This window comes from Vanellus vanellus, assembly GCF_965231255.1.
Source record: "Vanellus vanellus genome assembly, chromosome: 3".
Lineage (NCBI taxonomy): Eukaryota > Metazoa > Chordata > Aves > Charadriiformes > Charadriidae > Vanellus > Vanellus vanellus.
The window spans coordinates 45839142-45858214 of NC_138907.1; the positions used below are offsets into that span (position 1 = coordinate 45839142).

The 19073-nt window shown below is 39.5% G+C and overlaps 1 protein-coding gene across 1 annotated transcript in view; it reads right to left on the reverse strand.

Annotated features, from left to right (window-relative positions):
• Nucleotides 1–885: 885 nt before the first annotated feature.
• KCNK1 (potassium two pore domain channel subfamily K member 1) overlaps nt 886–19073 on the reverse strand; it is a gene marked incomplete at both ends in the record, with an annotated part of 32747 nt that continues 14559 nt past the window's right edge. Inside the window, 2 exons of the mRNA XM_082480831.1 lie at nt 886–1145; nt 3968–4363. Coding sequence (XP_082336957.1) covers nt 886–1145; nt 3968–4363 — 656 coding nt within the window. The remainder of the gene's footprint in view (nt 1146–3967; nt 4364–19073) is intronic.

Consider the following 19073-nt stretch of genomic DNA (forward strand, 5'->3'; position numbering starts at 1 on the left):
TTGTTTTTTTATTCCTAGAATTATTATTTGCACCTGCAAGTCACTGGGTAATAAAGGGATGATCTAGGTACTCCTCCCTCCAGCAGATCTATAGATATTGCTCTGGAAATGTTTTCCAGATTAAGATATTTGGTGCGTTTGGATTCAATCTGTGACTACACTTCTGACAATCAAAAGTGCACATCCCAAAAATTGCTATGTCATAGAACCATAGAATCATAGAATTAGTGAGGTTGGAATGGACCTTTAAGATCATCAAGTCCAACCATTAACCTACCCTGATAAAAACACCACCACATCTAAACCATGTCCCTAAGCACCTCATCTACCCTTTTCTTAAACACCTCCAGGGATGGTGAATCCACTACCTCTCTGGGCAGCCTATTCCAATGTTTAATAACCCTTTCAGTGAAAAAATGCTTCCTAATATCCAATCTAAACCTGCCCTGACATAACTTGAACCCGTTTCCTCTTGTCCTATCACTTGTCACCAGGGAGAAGAGGTCAGCTCCCATCTGTCACCCAGTCGCAAGACGGGGCGTGCAACTAAATGAGTTGGACGCCAGTGAAAGCCTACTGTCCTAAAGATCTCGAATGAAGTTGCTTGTGCAAGCCTTTCTCTCTGGCACATCTGAAAGCGGTACACCTAACTCCTTATCCCTCACGCAAAATGGCCTAATGTTCCCAGCCATATCCTACATTTCTTCCCTTTTCCCAGGGTGGCTCCCACATTTTTCCCAGAAGTCTTTATGTCAGAAATGATGAATCCTTGTTAAAGTAGCACAGTCTTCCAGCTTTTATATTTTCAGAAAAAAATATGAGGCATTCTATTTCTTATGGTAAGTAGCATAAATGCACCAAAATAACAGTATGGATACCCCTGTATTAATTGTTTAGAGAGCTGTCATTGGAAGTTGGGGACTGGGAAGTCACAAAAGGCTCATTTGCCTTCTGATCGTCCTTCATGGAGGCTGCTTGGTCTGAGATGGAAGAGAAGGAGAGCTGGTCATGTTCCATTATATGCACTTGGTCCTCTTCTTTGTCTTTCTTCACATAGAACAACTTCCTAAACTTTTTGAGCTCATGGAGTTCACAGAAAGTCTCAAGAACCACCAACATTGCAATAAGACCCAGCAACAGATAACCTGGGTACAAAAAAAAAAAGAAAAAAGTATTTTAATTATTAGCAAATTAAGTGGGCCTGGAACAGTTTTAACCCTGCAAATTTTCCCACCCCTGTCATCTCTGGACAGTTGTTTTTTTCCTTTTTAATTCTACAATCAACAAGACCCCACACAATCACAAAAAGTAACACTAGTGGCTTTCATTCTGTTACAACTGTACAAGAGAAAAACATACGAAGGAATTAAATGAAACCTAATACTAAAGTTTACCACACGCACACTCCCCCACTTCCAACCTTCATGATTAAATGTTCTTCAAAAATTTTTTTTCCCTTAATATTCCTATATGTTACAAATAGAAGTCAAAATATGGCAGCTAATTATGGTTATTTGTTGTTTGTACCAGTTTAACAGAACAAATCACTTATGTTTTATGAAAACTTTGAATTATTTCTCCTTTAAAACTGTAAGTTCTAGCCAACACCCCAAAATGAGTGGAAAAATCAAAGCAACTAGAAATGTGTACAAAACCAATAAAATCAAAATGAAAAATTACTGTAAAATTACTGCTGATATTTTAAAAACCTGACAAAGTTGCTATATCTGATGAAACCTTGAAGACTATTTGCAATGTGTTACTAACATACATAAAGTATCCGAACTTGAAGTGTTACTTAAATGATATTACCAATGACTTTGGTGGTATACTGACTCTGATTTTTAAAGGTAATGGTCAGCTCTCATAGACCGAGACTTTTGGAAACAGAGCTTTGTATGGTTAACAGCTCATTGTACCTTTTTTTTTATCTCTTCAGAAATATGCACCTAGAATTTGAGGGAAGGTGTTAAAATGAGCATTTCTTAATCTCAATGTTTCATTAGATCCCTGCTACTGCTACAATTTAATGAGGAGCACTGACTACCTGAATATGTTATCATTTCAATTAGTAAATCAAGCAGAAGCTAAGTGTATAATTATTAGCATAACATGCTCATACAAAGGCTGAACATTAAACGTGCTAAAGATCAACACAGATTAATTATTATAATCTACCTATGGTCACTGTTGTGTTACCTAAAGGCATAAATGTTTCACCTATAGTTACAAATTATTCACTGGCAATACCACTCTCCTTTTCCTTCCAGGAGCACCATTAAATCAATATTGCAATACCAGGTACTGATCTAAATCAGCACTACAGCTAAAATTTATGAATTGTTTTTAAGCTTTATCTCATGACATCAAATGAGAGCTATGCATCAACACAAAGAGGAAGTGACAAAGCTATGCCAATTAAAAGGCATCTATAAATCTGCACCAAATTTTGTAATTATCTCTGAAACTCAGTCTAGCTGATCAGCTGATTTAGAACAGGACTTGTGTTCTAAAAAATCTTGAAAAGCCTGTAGCACTCATGAAGCATTTTCTGGTGGAGAACTCCAAGACTTTTCTTGAAGAGAATTTAGGTTCAGCAAGAGAAAACATTTTATACATCCTGTTCGGTTCCTCGAATTGTTCACATGAAAGGAAAAAGAATAATTTAAAAGTTATGACCTTAAAAACTGTTGAAATTCAATATTCTAACATCATAACTTTGCCTAAAAGCTACTTTTTCTTTTAGGAAATAAATTGCAGGAAATACTAAGCGTTCAACAGTTTGAAAAAGGATAATTTGAGCCATAATGTTTTCTTCTGCTTTTGAGTTTTCAGACTGGCTAGAATTTTTACAAGACCTTTGCTATGCATGACTTTCTCCGTTCACTTCATCACTTGGCATCCCCAAATCAACTCTGCAGATCAGCAGGCTAATAATGAAAAGCTACCACGGGTAAGATAAACACAATGGGTAGAGGGGGAAATCTTCTGTAATAGCAGGCCTGGCAGGAGGATAACGTGTTCTGTGGGCTAGTTCAAGGCCCCACTTCAAGGAATGAAAATTCAAGGCCCAATCTTTCTTTAGGTAAAACACAAAACCAAGTTAATGGACACTTTACCTACGTTAAGATTGCTGGATCATGCACAGGAGCACAGACAAATGCATACCGGCTTAAGAAATGGACCTGACAGGAAAGGTTTGGTTTGGCCGTTCAGATCTTTTAACCGATGCGTATGATGACCTGGGACTGTGCAGACTGAAGCTGTATCAGAAACTGGGATGCTTCAAAACACTGCCACTGGAGAACATCGCACTCAGCATACATTCGTTCAGAATGCCAACACAAAGATAATTTTCTTAGCTCTACTTTGGTCAAATCACTGATCACTGTGCCTCTCTCTTCTGTGTCAAATATAATTAAACAATTTAAATTTAACATTTGTGGTTTTGCTTTGCTATCACGTCAGTCTACTTGCCTCTCTTTGACAGCTGGTATGTCCCAGTGCCAGTTTCAGCTACCTGCTGTTACAACTGGAGTCAGAAACTGTGCTATTCTGCCTCATTTCGCATTGCTCCTTGATTCATAGCTGTCCACCTGTCATCTCACCTTACGAGATGACCTTAGGTTACACGGATCATCTTCCTGGCTCTGTGACGCACCGAAATCTTAGCCCAAGATGCTCATAACCATTTTCATAACACTAATGTGACCATTTTTTCTACTATTAATAAGAGAGTAAGTAGCTATGGTTCAGCACAATGGAATTCTGGTTTTAGCTTTTTCTTTCTCAACTAAAGAAAACTGACCTTATTTCAAGGTTTCCTCTTTGCACAGCTACCTACGATGCCCAGTTTGCCAGCTGACAGCTCACAAAACAACCACCATCCACAGAATGGAGAGGGAAAGCCTGATGATATTTTTTTTTATAAAATGCCTTTTATTTAACTGGTTAGTTTGACACTTACATGTAATTCCTATTTTATACAGCTCTCGGAATTTTTGATTGTAGCCTTCTCCTGGCACATAGTCTCCGAGGCCAATGGTGCTCAGGGAAATGAAACAAAAGTAAAAAGATTCCAAAAAATTCCAGTCATCTTCCAGAACAGAAAATATTGCTGCTGGGATTAAGAAGAAGCACGAAACAGTGATGAACCCAAGGACTATAGCGTGTATGATTGCAACAACCTGCTTGGAGAAGCCCCAGCGAATGTGAAAATACAGTACAGGCCGCCTGGTGACATATACAATGATGCGCTGTACTACTGCTGTCAGGAAAAGCAGTGTAAATGGGATCCCGATGACCGAGTAGATGATGCAGAAGGCCTTTCCTCCGTCAGATAAAGGCACTGTGTGTCCATAACCTGCAACAAAGCAGAAAAGGCATAGGTTGAGGTAAAACCGGGAACTTATGTACCAATTTGATACTGGCTATATTGTGGGAGACAAAGAACCGTGTCACTATCACTATTTCTGAATTCTGCTATTCTTGACAAATGCTGTTCAAAGGTCTGTTTTAAGCAGGCAAACAAAGCCTAAGTACTAGGAATAAGCAATTAAAAATAATAAAAGAAATAGTTTTATATTTCAAAATTGTGAACGTAATTGTATAAATGCTTATTCTGGAGAAGCCATTACTATGGCTAGTCAGGAGTGTGAACATGCCAGAAAAACTGTGTTTTATTCTGGGTTTTCCTGCTGACCTTTTTGTTTAGTTTTACAAAGCCATGTAACTAATTTTACCCACCTTGTCAAATGGAATAATCCATACTTCAGAAAAATGTTCCTAGATCGACTTTGTAGTAAAACACTCTAAGACCTTTTGTGAAAGTCATTGAAATCACAAAGTAGTATTATAATCAGCATTCCACGCTATATACTACCATGCTTCCACAAGGTATTTAGATGATAATCCATCAAAGATATCTAAAAGCAGAACAAACATTTTCACAGCAAAACTCCTGGGATTTAACTACTGTGGCTGGATTTTTGCCTGGTCATTTACGTACTAGAAGTATCAACAGGTATCTGTTTGGAGTGCAGGAATGTATCCACTGCCGTACAGGCTGATCATGGCCAGCAATCTCAACTCCACAAATGTGTGCAATTACACTTGTACCCAGCGCAAGCAGCTATGCTGCCAAAGCACACTCTGCCCGATAGCCTGGTTCTAAATGTAAATCATAGGCACAGAAAAGAACAGCAAACCCAGCATAAACCAGGAATGCTTTCTTCTATTTGCCAACCAGAAAAAAAAAAAAAAATGCAGCAAGGAAGACGAAATCTCTTGAAATCTAGTTTGGGCAGTCTTTACACTGATATCAAACCAAGCAAGCACAGACAGGCCCTAGTAATTCTGCAGCCCCAAATCTGCCAGCTCATTTGGCAGATACATTTTGGGAAGCACCTCTCCTATGAGGAGAGGCTGAGAGAGTTGGGCATGTGCAGCCTGGAGAACAGAATGCTCCAGGGAGACTTTATAGCAGCCTTCCAGTACCTAAAGGGCGCCTACAGGAGAGCTGGGGAGGGACAGACGGACTTTTTATAAGGGCACGTAGTGATAGGATGAGAGGGAATGGCTTCAAACTGGAAGAGGGTAGATTTAGAATAGATATTAGGAAGAAATTTTTTCACTCTGAGTGTGGTGAGGCACTGGAACACGTGGCACAGAGAAGCTGTGGATGTCCCGTCCCTGGAGGTGTTCAAAGCCAGGCTGGATGGGGCTTTGATCAACCTGGTCCAGTGGGAGGTGTCCCTGCCCACAGCAGGGGGGTTGGAAATAGATGATCCTTAAGGTCCCTTCCAACCTAAACCATTCTATGATTCTATGGTTTTCCAGAGCTACTGCTATCTTGAGGAGCCCAAGCAGAGTGCAGAATGTATAGGGCTATGTCGCTTCTGATCTCTGAATTGGGCTCACTCTGTGGCACTGGACTGGGCAGATATTCCCCATGGGCTACCGGGAACCCCCTGCCTGCTCCCCTGTGAAACCTGCTGCTCTGCAGCCCCTTCAGGTTTTAAATGAACATGAGAGATTTCCCTTCTATATTAATGAATTTAATAGTGGAAGCATTGTTCTTTTTTTCCAGCGGAGTAAGAAAAGGAAATGTTCTTTTTATTTAAGATGCATAGAGACACTTCGAGACAATGAAAGATGGACAGAATGTCTTATCATTACAATGTACAAAGTCTTGGAGAAGAAATACACGAGGTGCAGTTTCTTCATGTTAGCTAACCCGACAGGAAACTTCAGTTGTATTTGAATTTTAATGACCTTATGAATAATTTACCCAAGCTCAGTCTTTTGAACCACAGAAAATCGTATTAATTAATGGGTTTTTTCTTGCTTACCTTCTGTTTATCCATTTTGAGATAAGAGAACCTGAACTGCACAGAGCATGCCAGACGCAGCTGAATCTGATTTATGAAGCTGCAGAGGTTTCTCACCTAGTGTTCTACTAGGTCCCTAATAACACTGGACATTTGACTGGCCCTGAGCCGACACTTTCTTGGCCCTGTCTATCAGAACCCCAGGATCTTGCCCCTCAGAGGTATCTGGGGATCCACCAGTATAGATCCCATCACTTCACATGTGAAACTATTACTGGCTTTGCTTTGTGTATCACTTAAATTTTATTTGCACTCATTTTCAAGTCCCGTTTTATTGCCTATTTGCCCTGTGGATCTTCCATCATCCTTACTGCCTTAAATAATTTTGTATCTTTAGTAAACTTTGTCACCTCCCTCTTTGAAGTCATTTATGAACATATTGAACAGCACAAGCCTCAGCACAGGCCTCCAAGGAACAACCCTTGTGACAGTCCCCTATTTCAAGAACTAACTATTTTCTCCTATCTCACATCCAGATGAAGACCAACCCCAGTTGCTTAGTTTTCCTGAAAGCATTTTGTGACAGACAACCAACTCCAAGTTTGGAAAAGAAAGATGTGTGCTTTGAGTATATTATCTAAAGCTGACTCATGCGACACACACAAAAAGGCGGCAACTGCAATGCTCCGTCACATCAAGATGTCTTCAGTAAAGCAGAACTAAAGGTGTGTTATTTGAGTAAGATGCAGATCAGATCTCTGGACTAAGCTACCTCATTCTGTATATCCATGCTTAAAGAATGAATTCACACTGGAAGAAGAGCAGACAAGGTTACTGAAACTATCAGGGGAATAGAGACTATTTTATGAGAGGAAGATAAAAGCGGTTGGCTTCCATGGCACAGCTGAATGCAGGCTGAAAAGTGATATAGTATCTCCCTGTTAATGCATCAGCATACAACTACTACCAAGGGAAAAGAAATGCTTTAGATGAATAATATTGCCACACAAACAAATAGCTTTGATGTAGCATGAATAAATTTAGTCTAGAAATTAGGAAAAGGTTTCTAAGCTTCAGACAAGAGTTTTGTAGCAGCCATCCACTTCCAGTACTGGGGAAAAAAAAACAGCTACGTTTAAAATGGAGCATGATAAAGCTTGGTAACTTAATGGAAAGTGAAATCACATGAGGCTACATAGGACAAGCAGAAATTGAGCTTGCAGATCTAGAAAGTCCCTTGCAAGCTCCAGCTTCCTAAATTTAACATATGTTTGCACTGTACAATTAATCCAAACTTTCACTAATTTGGACCCAAACATCTCTATCTTATGTACAAAAAAAAAAAAATAATTGACACATTTGTTGGTTTATGCACAGGGCAGGTTGATGGTGATTTAATTCCAGCCTCTGTGCTGACCCAGGCAGCAATCGGGTCATTTCTTGGGGAGGGCTTCTGTTACCTCTCCGATACTTCTCTCGTAATTCCTTCTGAAGGACAGACATTATCCTTCCAGGTGCTATACAGTATGCAAGTATGCAACCCAGACTCAGAGGAGAGTGTAGCATAGGAGACTTTACTACAGGAACATTTGCAACACAGTTATATTAAATTGGGTGCTCAGACTAGCTGGCCTGGTTTACCCTTACAGAAATTTTCCCAATTCACAGAATTAGTTGAGGCGCCTGAAGCAGATGAGACCTTCTAAGGCCTGCTCTGCCATTCTGGCGAGATTGTCACATCACTTAAGGGATAGCTGAGGGGACTGTGTATCTGTTCCTCAGATGCTAACAATTACAGGAACTATAATACTAGACTGCTGACAGTTTCAGACTGAGGAGAGAATATTGCTCCACTCAACTGGCAGCAGTAAGATGATGACATCTCCCAAAAGCAATGGGTGAGTGATCAATGTTTGCTTGCTACTCAAGATACAGAGTCACTGCTTGGGAATAATGATATTGAAAAGCTTCAGCTAAATCAGTCACAATTTATGAGGCTATGGCAAGTGGGGAGGAAAAAGATCTGTATTCTTCCCAGTATGAAATTGCTTATGTGACTTTTCCTAACAATGCCTATAATCTTAGCCATCACTGTACAAACGTAATTAAAAAAAAAAACAAACCAAACAACAAAACAATACAGCCATATATTAAAAGACAGAAAATTATAGATTTCTCCATGTCTGCTTTTAGACACCTGCACTCTATTGCCTCCCATCTCTGCTCCTACACCTTGCTTGTAGCTTCTTTGTACTTTAACCTCTTCAGGGAAATACCCTTCTATAATCCCTCCATATAGTGCCTACCACATGCTAGTTCTACATAAATAATAGATAGTAAAATGTATGCCAATTTGCCCTTTCCAGTGGAAACTACCAGGTTTAGAAGCAATCCTAAAATATTCTTTTTGTTATGAGAATAGGATGCTCACAAGAAGGCAACTACTTACCAAGATATTTCTTTATTCTATCAAGGAGACTTGCTATGGGTGACTAGAATTAAATTGCCCATGTAGCATATCTGATAACCGTACTACTGATTATGAAGACAGACAAGATTTACTGAATGCTGTATTTTCATATCTATAATGCAAATATCAGATAACAATCACCCGTTTAAGAGCACTGACCTTTGAAAAACCAAACCCTCAGATAACCTGCCCAAACTCAGAAGCAAAGTGACACCAGAAATAAAAGGATATTATTCATACATAATCCCTTCTATTGTCTATTCATAGCTTAGAGGTACCATTCCTTCAAAAAGTCTCACAGAAACAATGCGTGCAAGAGCAGCAGGATTTGCCAAATTAAATAAGATCAACACTCCGTCTAGCTTTCATTTTTGTAATACTTTTTAGTTGTTAAATGCAGTTTTAGGTTTTAAAACTTTTCTTTTTTTCTTTCTTTTTCTGTTTCCTCTCTCCTTGAGACACGCAGTATTTCATTGATCATACAAAGAGCAAAACCCCACAAAATGTAGGCAGTTAGCTTCCAGTTCTCTTCACATATGGGGAAAGTCATTTACTGTCTTTTGACTTGGAGGACTTCTACTGTTATAAGTTTACATACATATACAAAATGTCTTTATCTGTTCTGATGTAATTTTGAATGTCATACTCTACAAAAGTGCTTTTTTTTGAAAGTCATTTAAAATGCTTAAATCTTTCTACATTGATCTTGGTGCTCTGAGTTATACAGGTCAATTATGTGTTCACAATAAAATATTTACTCTTCCATTTGCTGTCTTTCAAGTTAGTCTTTTGCTTTTATAACTTTCTAAAAAGGCTTGGTCATGACTTTTCTATACTTTTCAGTGGTTTCTACCCCTCTTGTGCAAGTTATTATTAGCTATTAGTTATTTTCTCTTTTGTCTTACCTGTGTCTAATTGTTCCTGTTAGATCACTTTGTAATGAAATACGTAGAATTGATCATTGTATTCCAGGCAAGATATATTTTCTCCCTCCATTTTTACATACCATCACACTTTGTTTTCCAGAGTCTCTAGGCAGCTCACAACAATGTGTAACTCATAACAGCCTATGTCAAATCCAGCATTGTGTACGAGCATTTCACATTACTCTTCCACCCTGTGTTAGCTTGGCACTTGGCACTGCGTGTTTTCTCCTTTCACCCTTCTCAGATACTGCTTGGACTAATCTAAGCAGTCCTGTATCATCACTGCTTTGTTTCTTCATAGTTCAGTCCCTCCTGTAGCTCATTAATTGGTCTTCTCTCTGTTAAGAAACAGTGGCCTTCTTACAGGTGTTTCGGGGCCCTGAATTGAACATTTAGTGCCAAAGCGCAGAGGTGCTGCAATTCTGTGTTGCAATAACCCAGGTTGGTTCCACACAGAAATCCCCAGAGGCTGCCCCAAAGGGTGGATGTTTGAATATCCTAAATGGATCTGACATCAGGTGAGGCAAGCAACAGGCAAACAGAGCTGCCACAGCCCTCTGAAAGTTGCCCGCAGACAACCTCTCCCAGGCTATGGTGGTGAAGCTTGGAAGGTGTGTGTGCAGGCTGCGGCACTGGCTCTTTCACTTGCTCCTCCATTACACTCCCAGGGCATCAGCTGTCCACGACTGCTCTCATGGGCTGGTCCCATGAATGGAGACCACTGTCGACAGCATTAAAGCTCACTCCTCTCCCTTCATGACTTAAACCTTCCTACCACAGGTTTTGTCAAGCCACTGCTGCCTCAGGTCCCCCTAGCCCCAGGTGACCTGCTGCAACACCACCAGCCCTGTGGGGGACCCTGGAGCTTCTGAGGGTGGGGAGAAGGTTATCTTCATCATATGCAGTGTCGTCCATGGCACACCCATTCAGGTGGCCGAGTCATAACACTCAACCCCAATGTGGCAGCACAGTGTGACAAGCATGCTTATCCCTTCACTGGTTTGAGTCAGTGTCCCTGAAGAGAAGTCAGCCCTTTAAGTCTGCTTATAATCTCAAAATGCCCCAATAGATGAAGTGAATCGTGTACTATGTATTAAAGTTATGCAAAAATCTTTCGTTCATCTGAAGCGCAACATGACTCACTAGAATATGATGATGATGCAGGTCAACGATAATATTTACATAATTTCTACAGTGTTATTTTTATAAGCCTTTGACATTTTCCACTGAGTTTAACAGTGAATACATCCTTCTTCAAAACTGGTCTATTATCTTCTAAGACAAAAAGAAAATGTCAGGTGACGGCAGATCCATGTGGCAAGAGAGATTACAAGTAAGTCTCAAGCATTTTTTCTTTTACAAGGAAGAGCATAGCAGTAACAAAAGCGATCAGAAACTTGCCCTACAGAGTTCAAACCAACAGCATGATGATTGAAGTAGCTGATTAGGAAGTTTATGTAAAGTGCAGCAGCTGACTGGGCCATAAATTTGCAGGCAAAGGTCACCTAGCATACAGAATGAAAAAAATTAGACTAAGAAATGCTGTATTTTGCAGCATATCTACATGTGTCAAACCATCTGCTCAGAATCAATTTCTTTCAGAAAAGGTATTTTATTTTTTGTAATTCTACAGGGTGTGCACTGGGAAGGACCAGGTTTAAAGACGGCTGATAGGCAGGTAGTTAAGCAGCCTTTTAGCACACCATTGCACTTAAGCCTTTCTTCCCTGCAATACAGATAGAAAAAAAGAACATAAAGGACTGTAAACAGGCCTGAAAACTGGTCCATAGCTAAAAATACATAAAACAGCAGCACAGTGCTGCTAGAAAAAACTTTTCAGAACTCTTAGTCAGAGGTTTGAGACACAGGAATACCATTAAACAGGACATTAAAACAGAGTTATATGTTAAAAAGGGGTAAAAATTAAAAGTCCACCAATATGGTTATGTTAAACAAACCTGAGAACTTTGATTTCCAGCCAGGCTGAGATAAGCTACCCTGTACGGCAGAAAGGAGGAAGAAGATTTCCACTTTTAGGCAGAGGAAATTCATTTGGATGTTATGTTTTGCCACCTCCTCAGTTGAGCTAATGGAACTGGTTTTGTGTGCATTGGAGGAGGGATGAGGAAGAGGTGCTGTAAACTGAATAGATGAAATTGCCAGGGTTTAAAACAAAACAAAATGAGGGAAAGTGAGGAGGAGGAAATTTGTTTGAAACCTAGTTCATTTCACTAATCAAAGCTTACAGTGCAGTCCTCAGAGTTGCATGGGCATAATTAAAGAGGTGATGAAGGGTGTGGCAGAAACCTCTTAAACCAGTTTTGCCACTGAAGAAAACATTCATTAGGTTCATCGTCACACAGCACCAGTAAGGGTGATTTAAACTTCTGGCTGAGGTGATTTAGTATGGTACTATTCCAACTCCCTTCAATAATAATATATCCCTCAAACCTCACTAGAATGAAAGTGCTAAAACCATATTTAAACAATTAAATTAACCATGAGGATTAGATCTTCTTCGTAACAATTTCTCACCTAATCACTCAGAATAGAATTGTTTTGTTTGATCAATTTCTGGTGTCAAGGGACTTCCAAAAAAAGAAAAGAAAAAGAAAAAAGAGATTCTAACATATTGATTTACACATATCTACTAATGGTACATGGTTTCAGTTCTTTCTGAGACTGTCCTTTGCTGCCACTAGTTATCAAAGTCAAAAATGGCAAATTCCTCAGAATCAATGTCCTGCTAGCTAGATTTGGAGTTGCCTTGGAAAGAACCAGGTTCATATAATCAGCTCACAAATGTCACCTGCTGCACCAAGAAAGGCTGAAATGGCTTTGAACATAGTCAGTTTAGTAATAAGGTGGTATGAGTAATTTGGCTGGCTGTCCGCAACATCTGAACCCAAGAAACAAGCCAATAGCATGGATATATTGGCTTCTACGTTCAAAGCAAACTTCTAGTAGAACAGCTGTACATCAGAACATTAATATCTTGCAAAGCATATAGAGTCTGCTTCTTGTGCAGGAAGGGATGTGGCAATATTTTACCTGCCCAAAGAAACCAAGCTAGAAACTGCATCCACAGATACTGGGGAAAGGAGACAAATGAAACTGTGGAAAATGGTTGTATAAGGACAAGGGATACCTGCACACGATTTATGCAAATAAATTGAGATAAACAGCTTGCTTTACGGTCTTATATTTGGTATTTATTAAACTGCCCAAGGATTTTCACGAACTTTGGCAAAACATTGATGTTCAATTCCTGTTCTGACTAATGTGATCTGGGTCAGCCTAAACAACTGGTGTGACAGTGGATATAGCTACATACTGACATGCAACTCAGCCACATTCAGAAAGCATGGCTACTGTTAATCAAAAATAAATAAATAAATAAACAAACCGAAATCTCATGCTGTGAGCAGAAGTAATTATTCCATTTTCCTACTGAGTATGTTCTTAGCCCTCTGAGAAGTTATCCCTTTTCCTACAGTAAACCCAATCCCAACTCCATGCCTTCTCTGGGAGTCCCACATGAAGTGACAGCAAAAGCTCTTACTGATCTGGACCTATGCACAAGGTGGCACTTCTGGTGGAAAATCACTACTATAGAAATAAAATAAAACTAACCATATAACAATACATTTAAAACTCAACTAAAACTCATGTGAAAGTATTTCATCTATGGCACAATAAATATCACTCCTGTTTATATTCTTTTCAGTTATTGACACTTATTGTGCTACCAAAACAGAATAAAAATATTTCCTTGCCCTCAAAACGTACAACTTCAATATAAAATATAAGGCAACCAGTGAACATGATTGGAAAGATAGAAAAGAATGAGATGACATTAGGCAGTGTGTGACACAACAGCATCCATATGCTACCTGCCTTATTACTACATAACCTACCCTTTCAGGTATTTATATACACTTATGAGCTCCCCCCTGAACCTTCTCTTCTCCAGGCTCAACAGTCCCAGTCTCTCCCACCCCTCACAGGAGAGATACTCCAGTCCCTTCATCATCTTACTGGCCCTTCACTGGACTCTCTCCAGTAGCTCCATTAACTTTTTTGTACTGGGAAGCCCAGAGTGGACCCAGAACTCCAGGCCTGGCCTCACCAGCACTGAGTAAAGGGGAAGGATCACTGCCTGCGACCTGCTGGCAGCACTCCTAATGCAGCCCAGGATGCCACTAGCCCTCTTTGCCGCCAGGTCATATTGCCAACTCTCCTTTGGCCATTAATTATGCAAGTGCATTAGGTCTTTTCAGATGAGTTTAACAATCAGGACCAGAATGAAACCATATATTGTAGACCTATTTATTTTCTTAACTACAGAAAGATTACAGTACCATTTGTTTATAACAAGAATTCCTGTATTTTTTTTGCTATTATAAGTCCACTTACACTTTTCTAGCGCAATACATGCTGTCCCCTTCTGCAGCTCAGTAGTTCTGGGAACTCCTAAGTTCCAAAACCCATTTTTTGATTCAAAAATTATGGCACAGAAATCCTTACATTATTCATGTTTACCATTAACCCATTTCTAAGATCTCCAAGGAATATTCTTTTTCTTTCCAGCTAGGAAATGTGTTAAGATGGTTGTTGCCTTTGCTCCAACCTAGCTGCTGATGCTGAAGAATTGCCTGTTCAAGGAGAAATTTCTCTACCCTGGTACTACATTAAGATTACTGTGAGCCTTTACATGAGATATAAGAGGTGGGAATATTGACATTGTGGCTGGGCATGTCTTTACAATTCCTTTTTTTGTTTATGTACCAATTATGCAGCAGGAGGAACGGCTGTCACTTTAAATATTCAGGACAAATGACAATAAAGTACGAATAACCTTTTATTTCTTTCTTCAAATTTTGACACACTTTCAAATGAATTATTATAGATATTTTCTCTCATGTAGAGATGAAAATAGAGTTTTTTTTTCAAACAAGGAAAAAAAAACAACACATTCTTGAAGACTGGTGAAGAACAGCTTTGCTTTGTTCCACCTGTGAATTAGCTGCTCTCGTATTTTTATATTAGTGTTTGTGGATCACGTTAAAAACATTTTTCAATCAAATTGCAGTGACAAAACATAAAGCAGTACAAGTACCCTCTTGTCATTTCAATCAGCAAGAGAAAAACTCCAGTCAGCGCAGCGGGACCCCTGGAAATTATGTATTTAGAGATGGTAATTTTCCAGTTTAAAAAATGTGATCATTTTTGATACTTTCCATGTCCCACAGATGCAGTAGGAGATACTACAAGATGCCATGAAGAAAATGTTTGTGGTGTTGGGCTTGTCAGCAAAACTAGTCCTTTAAAACATGAAAATAGTTTGGTTGCAACAGGAGCTGAAATCTTATTCTAAAAACCTCATCTGAATGTAACGAAAAAAAGCAACATTTGATCATGTTACTTAAAGGATCAAGTATCCACCAATTCCTGCCCAGAACCATTTGTTTTGACTATTGGAATATAAAGTATAGCAACAGAAAAAATTAATGAAAATAATAATAAAAAAAAAGGATTGCGGAGTCACCTTGTTTACATTAGTATTACAGCACAGTAAATGTGGATCCATAGAGTAGAATACTTGGCAGCATGGACCTAAATTCATCATTATATTTAGGGAAACCAGGTTTTACTTCAGATTTGCTCTGCTCTGTTCTCAAAGCCTGGATGCCCAGTAATAGCTGAGGTGTGCTTCACTGCTCTCCAAGAGTTCCTGTTTCAGGTTTTTCAATTGAAAAGTCTAGTCAGCACACTCCAAAAATGCTCCACAAGTGTGAACCAAAAGTGGGAAGTGGGAATAATACGGAGATTTGTTTCAGCAATGCACTCTTGATCTGAACCAAAACACTACTGCAGGGCCAAGAGTCCGAAATGGAAGTTAACAGCACATCTCTAGCATCAGCTCCTGCACTCGTGTTCTGCAGGGCCATGCCAGAGTGCCTTAAAAGTTCAGTTCCCCATACGTGAATTTTTTCCACTTCTCTGACAGGCTCCAGATTTTTTGTAGGAAAGAATTTCACTTATAGTTTCTGAATTACCATCATGACTCAATAAGATGAATGACGACAGTATTAACAGTCTGTGAGGCTACCTGAACCACAGGTCACTCAAGAGCATACAAAGATGGTCCATGAAGGGAAGGAAAACTAGATATAACTCTGGGCCAAACAAACAAACAAAAAAAAAGCAGCTAATATTTTCTATTTCTGACCCAGATATTCTACTGTTCCTTTCATCAGAAAGTTCATCCATGTGTTGCTCACACCACCATGCAAGACAATGCACACCAGATGCAAAGGCTATCGTCTGACGGTCATACCGAATGGCTAGCAAGCACTAACATTTTGACCATTTACAGTGACTGCTAGTTTAGTCAGTATTGACCCATAGTTAGTAGTTAATGAAGTAAGAGAAAAACATTACAACTATATAGCAGTGATGCTAATGATGAAGTCATTCCCATACCAGCAGTTAAGGTCTATATGGGGCAGTGGGTGTGTGTAGGGTGTTACAAGGAAATGCTCAGTACAGATACTGCAGAGTAGAAGGACGCATTGTACTAGAGCAGCGCAACAGTAGGTGGAATCCACTGCACAGGAATCAAATGCAGATGAAGTAGTACAGAAATTAGTACGTCCCTCCCACATTAGAGATGATTATTAGCAAGTATTTGGTGCAATACTATCTCTTCTCTACAAAAGTATCAGAGAGAAATACGACTCAAAAGATATTAACTTTTAATGGAAAACGATAGGACTCTCATGCCACCACCTGACATCAGATCTTGCTAATCCTGCCTGGATACATTATGTATGAGCAAAGCAGACATTATCAACCCAAGGGAACTGTTAGACCCTTCCAGCACAGTCTACACAAATGCACGTGTTGCTCACCATCAAAAGGGACCTACCATGTGTAAGACAAGGGTGGCAGGACTCCAGGTGAGGCACATAACCCACTCCAGGGCTAGTAAACATGCCTTTAGAAAGGACATGCTCTCTGCAGGAAGAGCTTGGGACCTCCAGGCACTCAGCTGGCAAAGCTTTCCCACTCACCCTGCGAGAGCAGACTTTTCAAACCCTAGCTGTAAGCTACGCAGCTCCTATCAAACTGTCCATTGAAAAACTCCTTTTTGTTGTGACACACTAAACCTTCAGCCTGACATGAGGTTCATGTGGGCTGCACCTCTGCTCCCACAGAGCCCTGACAACTTCAGTCGTGTTTTTTGAAGTGTCGTGTCATTAAAGACTTCATGCCCTGCGTGTGCATGGCTTCACACTGTGCTCGAGGCAGGAGCAAAGACTAAATATGCAAGTGTGTTCAGCAGACAGAGGTCTGCTAAACCTCTGTGGCAAAGCACTCCGGCTTTACTTCCACCACAGATGATAGTCAGGAGATACACATGCATTTCTGGGTTTGCTGTTCGGGATTTTTGTTGTTTTTTTGAAGTTAACTACTTTTTTTTTTTTTTTTTAAACATGAAGTCTTTATATTAGAATTTGGTTCCTTTCAGTGTTATCCTAGATTTAAGGGTTAAACTGCAATCAAACCAGAATCCATCTGGTGTTGGGTTTTTTTCTCCCCTCCCCCCCCCCCCCCCCCCCCCAAATCTCTCAATAACAGCACATCTCTAGAAATACCTATCCAAAATACAAATATCACATCTTTAGATTTGCCTCTAGCAAAGATTTAGCATAAGTAAAGAAACATGTACCTTGTTTCAACAGTTATTTTCCCTGTTATCTCAGATTCATTTTCCAATGAAAAAAAAAGAAAATGACAGAAGTATGCTGAATAAAATCCAACCAACAGGTCAAAAGCAAAGTGAGACTTCCTGAGGGCTCCTCTGAGAATTCAGCCAGGAAAATTCCGATTATTCTTTTATTGGTTTACCTGCCCACTAGGCAACAGATGGTCAAAAATCTGTATCAAAGTAGGGGCTCCAACAACAGACTATTTTATTATGAATGTTTCCTGATAGAACAAACTCTGTAAGTCTCAAAAACTTGAATTTGATAAAAGAGAAATATGAATTAGCTTTATTAGGAAAGCTTTACTTGTAGTTCTCTGAAGTGTTAGAAAACAAGACAAGGTTTTGTGCTGGTTTTTTGTTATGCATTTTTGCACTGTTATGTTTAGCAACGTGTGTGCAGCAGAGTTCCCACAATAACAGATTTTTAAAGCCACTGATCACCAAGATCAACATGCAATCAATGAAACAGGTTCATTAAAAACCTTCTTAAGAAATTCAAAACCAACTTCAAGGTACTGAAAGGGGTATAAGCCCTTCTGCAGTTTTTCCTGGGATTCACATCCTTAAATATTCAATGTAGGAAAAAAAACTTAGCATTGAAAATGTTTTGGCAGAGTCACCAGGAAAGAGAAAAATAACATTATTGACTAAATTTAGCCAGTAGTTTGTCCGTGATAGTGATCTTCTCATTTCTCTTGTTAATTTGGTAAAAAGCACGATGAGACTTTTACCTGGACTGAAGCATAAAGGTGATATGTCTTACAAAACAGTAAGACTTTCAGATTTCACCTTTAGATATGGCAGTCTGCACCTATGGAAAAATACATTTAACAGGTAAGATGCATTTAGCATCTAACTGGCAGTGAAGCTGAGAGGATACACACCTTCTGAAGAGACTGGAGTTTTTTCCTTCCAGAAAAGGTCTGTAACCACAGTTTCATTTCATACTGCAACTTTCTCTCTCCCCACCTCCCCTAATATTCCTGTAACAGGTTTTAAAGTTCTATCAATTACTTCGGCCTTCCACCACTTGAAAGACCTTGTTTATGCATGCTGTACCACAGGGATGTGCCAGCTGCCGCTGCCGAGCCCAGCACCTGTGCAGTATGGTACTCCACTTGCAGTCTGATGCGGTTTACTGCGAAGAGGTTTCTAAAAATTGATAATTTGCACCTGTTACCATCCCAAATGCACCTTGGGATGTGTCAAAAGCTTTGAATGTGTTGCAGCAGCACTTAACCGCAGTGCTTTAATCACGTATCCAATTAGGGAAGAATACCTATCTAGTCTTGCTAAGTTATCATTTCTTGGACTGAAATGAGCCACAGTTGTTCTTCCTACCATCTGGGAATAAAAAGAAACAACCAGCTGCAAATTAGTATGCTTCCCACCTCCAGTTCTGAAACAGAAATTGCTTTATTTCACCATCAGAAAGAACAGAGCATGAAAACAGCGAATAAACTGGTATTGTGGGCAGTAAGGAATTATCACACAACATTAAGAAATTAGGCCATTTCACGCTGTGGAGTTAAAATCAAATCTGTAAGCAGTATCTTTGCATTAAAATGCAACCT